The sequence below is a fragment of the Engystomops pustulosus genome, chromosome 9 (assembly GCF_040894005.1).
Source record: "Engystomops pustulosus chromosome 9, aEngPut4.maternal, whole genome shotgun sequence".
Classification (NCBI taxonomy): Eukaryota; Metazoa; Chordata; class Amphibia; order Anura; family Leptodactylidae; genus Engystomops; species Engystomops pustulosus.
In genome coordinates this window covers 33,008,562-33,019,076 of record NC_092419.1, presented here as the reverse complement: position 1 = coordinate 33,019,076, position 10,515 = coordinate 33,008,562, and the positions used below count along the sequence as shown (strand labels likewise).

The following is a 10,515-nucleotide window of genomic DNA, read 5'->3' as shown; positions in this document are numbered from 1 at the left end:
CTTTGATGAAGTTGGCCAGGCTCATGTTGACATTTCGAGACTCCTCCGGGATCTCACCATATCTTATGGTGACATGTGGGATAATGGAGAGCAGCAAGGAATGGAGAGCGTTTTGATAAGAATCCGGAAACCTCTGAGGTCGGGGAACCTAAAGCAATAAAACTTTAAAGTGATCCTTAAAAACACAGGACATCATCACGTAAAAAATCGTCTAAAGATGAAAAAAAATTAAATTATGTTCTATTTCCTTGCTCTTTCTTAATTAATGTTAAACAGAAATCACAGGGATTGTCAGGTACTGATCACTAATCTTAAAGGACATCTTCCACCAGGATGAAAGACTGTGTGCAAATGAGCCTGAGGGGCTCCAGGGTCCATAGGTGCTAATGGCGCTTGGAGCCCCTCAGGCTCATTTGCATACAGTCTTTGGTCCTGGTGGTAGATGTCCTTTAAAATACAATGCTATGGCAACCTTAAAGGATGATTGTAATTGTACAATTTAAAGTTATACAAATGACTGCATCAATTCCTCACGGTTTTCTAGATCTCTATGTTTATTACCAGCGCATATAGATCTGCTTATGGTCTTGTGATGCACACGCAGGTGCATGAGCCATTACTTTCACAGAAAGTTATCAGAGCCGTGTGATACTAATGGCTTGTATACCTGTGTGTCCATCACAAGACCATGGACAGATTTCTATGCATTGGAAGTGGACATAGAAGCTTTCTATAAAAGGACAGCAAGCAGAGATCTAGAAAAGCCATGAGGAATTGGTACAGAAAGTAAATTGGAAAGTTGTTTAACTTTTCCTTACACAAACCATTAAAATGATTTCCTGAAAGTGGACAATCCATTTAAAGTGATATTTCCATCTGGGCATTCACATTTAATATAATTCATCTGCCATATAGATACATTTCCTAAGTTCCATGTTATTAAAAGAAAAGTTCCTGTGTGAAGACATGTAGAAATGAGATAACTGTTCATGGATATGACCTCCTCACTCAGGCAGCTGTGGATATATATGCACTATTGAGGCGCCTGACCACCTTGATTCAATGTTCATTACCACAGGGCGCTGGGGGAGATGTAGTAACTTCCGGTCATTTCATGTGTATAGACAATTTGTTTCTTTTGTGCAATCACTCCAGCAGAGGTGGTTGTATCCAAGGACAACTATCTTGTTTCTAAGGGACAACATGGGAACATTTATGGGAAATTATCTTCACCCAGTTTAACAACATCCAATTTAACAAATGTATTTTTATGGTAGATTAATTAAAATGTATGCTATTAAGTGTCAATGCCCAAGTGAGAATACCCCTTTAAATGATGAAGTGGTATTAGCCATTAGCCAATGTGGGTATGAAGAGTGTCTTCTTATGAAGATCTAGCTGGAACATCTAGAAAGTTTATGGTTTTCAATAGACACTATGTAATTATTGATCTCTCATGTCAAGACGAAGACTAATCGTTTTAAAGGGAGCCTGTCACCAGGGACCGCATTTTCACTAAAGACAGAAGCCCTTTACAGCTGCAGTGCAAATCTGCCTTTCTGCTTTCTCTAAGCATTTGCATTACAATATAATTGTGTGTTATAGCTTACCTTGCACCCTGACAAAATTGTGGGGTAGTCACAGGGGCTGGCCTTTGGTTTGGATGCATTTCAAAAAACAACATGTGACTTGTCTGTGTTACTCCCTCCTCAGAGCTTGGACCCTACCTTTGTCCTCCTGTATAGCTGCTCCTGCTGCTCCTTCTCAGAGATCACAGCCTGGTCAGCCTGACATCAGTGGGGGAGGGAGGAGCTGTACAGGAGCACAAAGATGGAGGCAGCCTGCAGCCTGCTCAAAGTCACATGTTGTTTTTTTTAAATGCATCCAAACCAAAGCCCAGCCCCTGTGACTACCCCGGGATTTTGTCAGGATGCAAGAGTAAGTTATAACACACAATTATATTGTTATGCAAATGCTTAGAAAAGGCAGAGAGGCATTTTTGCACTGCAGGTTTCATGGGCTTTTACAATCTGTCTTTAGGGAAAATGAGGTCCCTGGTGACAGGTTCCCTTTAAAAAAGAAGCTAGCATTCTGCTCATGAATACCCCTAGACACAAAGTATGAGACATTAGTATCATAGCAGCGCACCATGAGCTATAGAAATCATAACTCAACCTCAAATAAGCTAAACTGCTGGGCGACTACAGGCAAATACATACAGGATATTGATAAGTGATACAATATAACCAAACAATATGGTAATTGTTCATCCTCATTCTGCTGCTCCACCCTGTTCGTGTGATTTGTGGAGCTCTTAGCAGTCACCGATCACCTTATTATACCCTATCCTGTGGGGCAACCCCTTTAAAAACGTGATTGATAATGCCTGCAGTCACTACTAGAAGGTGTTTACTGCATATTGTTGTCCATTTATGTAATATGTAGGCGCCCTCTACCTTTCATTTATCCCTATGCAATGTTAGAAAAGCTCAGCATCAAGACAACAAAGCTGCAGTCACCTAAAACCATAACTATAAGGAATTAACTCATAGTGGGGAATTATAAACCTCTGGATATATAAACTCTGTGAGTGCTTACCTTAATTTTATTCTCTTCTATCAGGTACAATGCCATAGCCTTTGCCAGAGCTTCAAAGAAAAACCATGAATACTAGGAAAAAGTAACGGGATATTATGATTATTCCAAAGTCCTTCAATATCCTCAAATTACTGATTTGTGTAATAAACACAAATATTTCTACCAAAAGTTAATTAAACCTACAATGAATACTCATATTTGTCAGACAAATGTCAATATTGAGCTAACTGTATTATCAGATTTTTATTTTTGTCCATTTGTCTGATGTTTATTCAGGGATTTAGAATACAATGAAGTCCATGATGGTTCTAGCTTGCAAATAAACTTTAGGTTTAGTTATCTGGTAATATAAAATTATCTAAATGATTTACAGTTCATAAAATAAAGAAAGTACTGTACACCCTCTTTTAATATAATGAACTTTCTTATCAGGGTTTCGAACTGTTTTGTCCGTCTGTAATCTATGGGTAATACAGACAATACTGTAATACTTTGTCCATGTGTCCCATATTAGTTACCAGCACAGACCCTATCCTACCTTTAGTAACTTATTTATTGCCAAGAAATCCGCTGATTGCTTCAGGACTGTGATCAATGTAGTGGCCAAAATCTCATGAAGCGTCTTGCTTTGAGGAGACGACAGCTTCTCAGTTTTGAAGACATACTGCAAAGATCATAACAATGATGGTTAAAGAAACTGCATGAAGAGCAATGAAGAAATTAGCAAATGTTGAAGCGATTGTTCCTTTAAAAATTATCTCCAATCAACAGAATGTGGGATGAGTAAGAAATTACAATGATCTTGCAGGGCTCCATTGAAGGGAGACCTTATGTGTTTGATTCTGCCAATATATAATGTATCACTTATCCTGTGGCCGAGTTACTGATAGACAGTAAACCCTTATTCAGCCTACATTGCAAAGCTGAAAATAAGCAGTATTTTTTGGACTATAAGGCGCACCGGAGTATAAAGCGCACCATCAATAAATACCTGCTAAAACGTCTAGGTTCATATATAAGGCGCACTGGATCATAAGGCACACCTGATTATAAGGATGAATGACCAGCAGGTGGCAGGCCTGCGCACAGATCAAGGCAGCTGTTGTCTGTAAGTACGGTTTATATATAGGACGCAATGGACTATAAGGCGCACATTTGATTTCTGAGAAAATCTAAGGATTTTTTGTGCGCCTTATAGTCCAAAAAATACGGTAATCTTAAATCATGTGTGAAAAGAACACCACTATAATCATTCAATAAATATGATTACAATCATAATTGACATATTCTTAGAAAATACCTGTGCATCTTGGACAAACGTTTGAAATATTTTAGACAATGGGGCAGATTTATCAAGCCAGATTTATCAAAGTCAGAATATTTCTGGTTGCCCATGGCAACCAATCACAGCTCCCTTTTAAAATATTCATGAGCACTGGTAAAATGAAAGCTGAGCTCTGATTGGTTGCCATGGGCAACTAGAAATATTCTGACTTTTAGACAGCTTGATAAATCTGCCCCAATAACTTAAATTGCTACCAGTCTACTGAATGCTGGAAGACCATCTGCACCTTCCATACAACCTCGAGGATGGATAAAATAGGGTATTTTCTAATTATGGAATCATATGGAAATCTCCCTAGAAACCTTTTAGATTAGGTAGTTTTCCTCTCAATACATAATTATCATGTCTGAGGTTGGATTTTTATCATTTGGTAATGTGAACTGGATATAAAACCATGCGGTTTCAGTCAGAATGATTGCCTATTCTGCCAAGAGCATAGAATGCGGAATGTAACATTATATCTAATATAAATGGCAAATACGAAAAATTGCAAGAATAATTCAATTTGCTTTGTGAAATAAAGAAACTAGGACTATGTAAAGGATATGTAAAATTTTAAAGGAACACTCCAGTGAAAACTAATTCATTGAATAATACATGGTGCAATGCATGAAGGGAGGAGCCGGACACATTATCATTGTATTCCTAGAACCTTGCTAGAACCTGGTACCCTGCTCCTCCCTTCAGGCCCAGCACAAGGTATAATTCTCTCCTGGAGTATTCATTTACGTTCATCTTACCTTAATAAAAGACCGAAGGTAGTGATCCAGACCTTCTTCGTGGCACTTGGACACAATATGGAGCAGCACCCTTCAATAAAAGCGTAGGTTAAGTTACTTCAAATTAAGAAAAGACAGTATCAAACTCACTATTCCTGTTCCTGGCGCGCCTTCTAGTCTACACTCCCCGGGTCTGTTCCAAAACACAGATAATACTTCTGTGCGACTAGATGAAACCCGGCTGTAGACATTAATGGGGACCATGTGATCAGTAATGAGACACATTTTAATCCGTTTTTGCGTTTTCAATTTTCAATCTCCACCTTCAAAAATTTTATTTTTTTTCCATATAAAGAGCTGTGTGAGGGCTTGTTAACATCTACGTAACAAATTGCACTTTATAGTGAAGGTATTTAATATTCCATGCCGTGTACAAGGAAGCGGGAAACAAAATTGCAAATGCAGTGAAAATGATGAAAAAAGGAGTTTCCAACGCATTCTTCTGGGCTTGGATTTTATGTCTTTCACTGTGCGCCCTAAATGACGGGTCTACTTCATTCTTTGGGTCGGTGCGATCACGGGGATACCAAATCTGTATAGGTTTTATAGGCTTATAACTTTTTAATACTTTAGTGTACAGAGCTGTGGATGGTGTCATTTTTTGTGACTTTTGATGACCCTTTCAATGCTATGATATTTAGGTCTGTATGGCCTTTTGATCACCTTTTATGTATTTTTTTATATCTTTCAAAATGGCAAAAAAGTGGTATTTTAAAACTTGGGCGCTATATTTCTTTACGGGATAAACGCCTGGAATAACAGTCAATACATGGGCCTTTTGATAGCAAGATCCACCAGGTTTGAATTCGCATTACTTGTTTTGAAATTCCTTTTGATGTGTTCAAAAATGGACCCCTATGAGGGCCGTACTGTATATGCTTTATCATCATCTTTGCTGTTTATTATTTTCTTTGGAAAAACACAATAAAAATACAGTTGGAGAAAAGAAAGATCATTTTCTAGGTTGCAGTTGTCTTTACCTTCCAGGGAAGATCTGTAGGATCTCACAGTTATCTCGCCACCTACGTACAATGAACTATTTCCAACACAGTATCCGAGGCTTGTCCTGACCACCACCGCCCCAAGCAAACTGCAAGAGAGGCCTGTACACCCCTGGATTGGCAGGGATTGTAGGAGAGGCTTTGAAGTTTGGCTGGTAGACTCTGGGCAAACACAACTATACATAATACATTTTGTGCTTAGGGCTGTCAACTAATATTTGGATGTTTTCCACCCATAATTTTTATTCACCAATTTACATAATTTACTTCAGATTCATTATACTGGGATCCCTGTTTATGTGTGATATGCTTCACTTATGACTGTAATGCGTTTTGTTGGTAACATCTGCAAAGATTCTGTAAAATACATCCATTGGAAAAAATGGTGGTGATGCACCAGACACTATATTTTATAGCTTTGATAGCTTAGGACGAAGGTTTAATTAGTACATTTTCCTTACAATATATGTGTTTACTGCAAAAAAATCTGAACTACTTTGACATAATTATTGTTCTGTCATTGTTTATAATGTGCTCTCTCTGCTGCTTTAACACTGAATTTCCCCACTGTGGGACTAATAAAGGATTAGCTTGTTTTATAACAGCTCATTTCAAACACAACACAACAAGTATTACATTCATACGGGAAATATACTTACAAAGTACAATTTAAAGCAACTTCATCTTCATTGGAAAGTGAAGTCAACACTTGGAAGAGTTGCATGAGAGTTACAGGTAAGAACTGTACCATCACATGGACTTCCATAGCATGCAAACACTGCAGGGAAATTACAAGAAAAATTAGTGATGTAATACATACAAGCTTCCACTAGATGGCAGATATGTTCTGCATTAACATCAGTCATGCAGACACCTCTATTACTATTAGTGTAAAACACATGGGAGAATTTCCATCAGGGTCCTTCAAAGCAACACAACTGACGAGGCAGAGACGGGACAAATTAGTCGAAAAAACTGCTTGGTGTTTTTTTTGTGAAAATCATTGCATAAACTGCATTGATCACACTACACTTCTGAAATACTGACAACTGCACAACTCTACAACTGCACACTACATTTCTTCAGTTTCCTCAATGAGTTGTGTTTTGCTATGTTTTTGTAAAATTATTACAAAACTGCAGAAATTGACAAAGAGGTGTGATTGTTTTTGTATAAGTTATAGACAGAAGACACACTGGGGGGCATTTATTATACCTTCATACGAGGCATAAAAAAAGTCGCAATTCCTGGCACATGAGCAGGAATTGAGACTATTTTCACCCATACTCCAAGTGGTAGTGAAGGGTTATGTGGCCTGGTTCCTGGCACAGGTTATATCAGACCTGGCGGAGACTTCATTCAGGCATGTCATCATGCGTTGTATATACCAAGAGCTGCTTAACCCTTTCAGGACCTGGCCCTTTTTTGTTTTTTCATTTTCATTTTTTACTCCCCATGATCAAAAATCCATAACTTTTTTATTTTTCCATGTAAAGAGCTGTGTGACGGCTTATTTTCTGCGTAACAAATTACACTTCATAGAGATGGTATTGAATAATCCATGCCGTGTACTAGGAAGCGGGAAAAAAATTCCAAATGCAGTGAAATTGGTAAAAAAACGCATTTGTGCCGCTTTCTTGTGGGCTTGGATCTTACGGATTTCACTGTGCGCCCCAAATGACATGTCTACTTTATTCTTTGGGTCGGTACGATTACGGGGATACCAAATTTGTATAGGTTTTATAATGTTTTCATACATTTAAAAAAATTAAAACCTCCTGTACAAATATTTTTTTGGGGATTTTGCCATCTTCTGGCGCTAATAACTTTTTTATACTTTGGTGTACTGAGCTGTGGGTGGTGTCGTTTTTTGCGGATTTTGATGACGTTTACAATGTTATCAATTTTAGGACTGTACGACCTTGTGATCACTTTTTATAGAATTTTTTAATTTTTTTAAATGACAAAAAAAGTGCCATTTTCGAATTTGGGCGCGATTTTCCGTTACGGGATTAAACGCAGTGAAAAACCGTTATCATATTTTGATAGATCGGGCATTTTTGGACGCGGCGATACCTAATGTGTTTATGATTTTTACTATTTATTTATATTTATATCAGTTCTAGGGAAAGGGGGGTGATTTGAGTTTTTAGGGTTTTTTATTATAATTTTTTTGTTTTTTAACTTTTTTTTATTTTTAGTACTTTTCAGACTCCCTAGGGTACTTTAACCCTAGGGGGGTCTGCACGATCCTATCATATACTGCCATACTACAGTATGGCAGTATATGGGGATTTTACTCCTCATACATTACAATGTGCTGATAGCACATTGTAATGCATGGGTTAACCAGAAGTAGCCTCGGGTCTTCGCGAGACCCGAGGTTACCATGGCGATCCTCGAAAAGATGGCGGCGCCCACGCGCCGCCATGCTTTTGAAGCCGCCGGCAGCAATGCCGGCGGCGATCGAGGTGAAAACACCCGCGATCGGTGCTAGCACCGATCGCGGGTGTTACCGGTAACCTTTGCTGCAATATGCAGCAAAGACTTACCGGCTATGGAGAGGGCTCAGCGCGTGAGCCCTCTCCATGCACCCGCGGCCGACCCGTGACGTGCTATTACGTCACAGGTCATGAAAGGGTTAATATATCTGGTACAACGGCTCACGATGTGCCAGCACTGGTCTACAGCACTCACTCCCTTATCCTGTAACTGTAACACTTTGTGGCAGGTTGGACATCTGATCTGCTCTGGAAAAATCTGCTACCCCAGAATTAAAAAACAGACCATGTGTACCTTTAAATATTTCACAAGTTCTCCGGGAACATCTTTTGAGGTGGACAAGGTTTTCTGGCAGTACTCAAAGAAGTTGTACAGGTGCAAATCCTGCAACAAGATACAAGGCATTAATAAGTATATATGACAATTAATACCTATATTACCAGTGAAAACATTACTAGTAATGTAGACACTTGGATGCAGAGGGTGTCCATACCTGAAGGGGATCAAAAGTTTCTATTCCGCACAACTAGCGGCACATGGTTGGCACTGAGACTGATTTGGTACAGGCAGTCCCCAGGTATAAGTATAAGATAGGTTGTGTAGGTTTTTTCTTGTTGAATTGTATGTAAGTCAGAACTGTATAGTTTACAATTGTATCCCCAGACAATTTTTTTGGTCCCTGTGACAATTGGATTTTAAAAATGTTGGGTTGTCATAAGGACCAGGATTAACAATAACGCTTAATTGCAGACACTTCTGATAATTGTTACAGCTGATCATTGTAGCCTAAGGATAAACTACAGTAAATTACCAATATCCAGAGGTCCATTTGTAAATAGGGGGTCATTTGTAAGTCAGGTGTTCTTAAGTAGGGGACTGCCTGTACTGGGGCTATGCAGACGTGTTAGGGTGCAGTCACACATGGCGCATGCCTATACAAACGCCTTATTTACAATAAAGGATTTTCATGACCTCACTGAAACCCATTAACCCCTTAAGGACGCAGCCTGTTTGCAGGTTAAGGCTCGCAACTTTTTTTTGAAATTTGACCAGTGTCTCTTCCTGTGGTAATAACTTTTCAACGCTTTAAGATATCTCTGTGATTTTGAGATTGTTTTCTCGTGAGACATTGTAGTTTATGTTAGTAGTGTCATTTCGGTGATCCGTTCCTTTTCTGGGGGTAAAAATTCAAAAATTTAGGAAAAATTTGAAAAAAATGACTGTTTTCAAAGTTTCAAATGTTATACTTTTTAGACAAAAAGTGATACCACAAATTTTTTTTGATAGAAACCTTTTGCCATTGGTCTTCTTTTTATATCCATTATTTGTTTTAAGTTTCCATTTTTTTATGGATGTGAGAAGGTTTGAAGTTTTAGTAGCAACTTCTCAGATTTTCTTGAAATTTGAAAAATGCGAACTTTTTGGTGATCAATTCAGTTTGGAAGTGCTCTATAAAGGCTTATGTACTATATACCCCCACAAGTAACACCATTTTATGAACCTAACATCTCAACCTATTCAAATCAGCATTTAAGAAGTCTGTTAACCCTTTAATTATTTTTCCGGAAGCATATGAAAATGGAGTGGAAATTTTGAAATTTCAATTTTGGATTTCAATCTTTCCAATTTAGCCCTAAAATGGATACATTCAGAAGGAATTTGAGGTAAATATATATTCCTAATTTCTTGCCCTGCTTCTTCCGAGTACGGCAATACCAGACATGTGGATGTCAGCTGCTGTTTCCCCGCACAGCGATGTCCAGAACAGAGTTAGCGATACCGGGAATTTGGAAAGCCAATTTGGCTGCAAATATTTTGTGGTGCCACAGTGTAATTGAAGAGCCCCTGAAGTAAAAGTACAATAGAAAATCCCCCAAAATGTCACCATTTCGGAAACTAGACCCCTCAAAGAATTTATCGGTGGTTGTGGTGAGCATTTTAACCCCCGACACGCTGGTCAAAATTTAATGCAAAGTAAATGGTGCAGAGTAAAAATTGCGTTTTTATCTCAAAAAAGTCATTTTAGTGCCTCATATACTGTGCCCAACCCATGCCACTTTAGACAAACACCCCAAAAATCATTCTGCGGGTTGTCCCGAGTACAGCAATACCACACATGTGCCAATAATTTACAGACTGGGCACACAGAAGGGATGAGAATGGAAGGAGTGAAATTTTGATTTTCCAGCTCCGTTTTCACACGTTTGGATTTGGAGTGCCATGTCATGTTGGCAGGGCCCGTGAGGTGCCAGTGCAATAGAAACCCCCAATAAATGATACCATTACGGAA

The 10,515-nt window shown here is 38.6% G+C and overlaps 1 protein-coding gene across 2 annotated transcripts in view; it reads right to left on the bottom strand.

The window, feature by feature from the left end:
* DOCK11 (dedicator of cytokinesis 11) overlaps positions 1-10,515 on the bottom strand; it is a 133,978-nt gene that overhangs the window by 68,703 nt on the left and 54,760 nt on the right. For both annotated transcript variants that reach the window (XM_072125635.1, XM_072125636.1), the window contains exons 23-28: positions 8,520-8,609; positions 6,383-6,501; positions 4,684-4,753; positions 3,137-3,262; positions 2,599-2,670; positions 2-148 (exon numbers count right to left, since the gene is read on the bottom strand). In XM_072125635.1, the coding sequence (XP_071981736.1) occupies positions 2-148; positions 2,599-2,670; positions 3,137-3,262; positions 4,684-4,753; positions 6,383-6,501; positions 8,520-8,609 (624 nt within the window). The remainder of the gene's footprint in view (position 1; positions 149-2,598; positions 2,671-3,136; positions 3,263-4,683; positions 4,754-6,382; positions 6,502-8,519; positions 8,610-10,515) is intronic.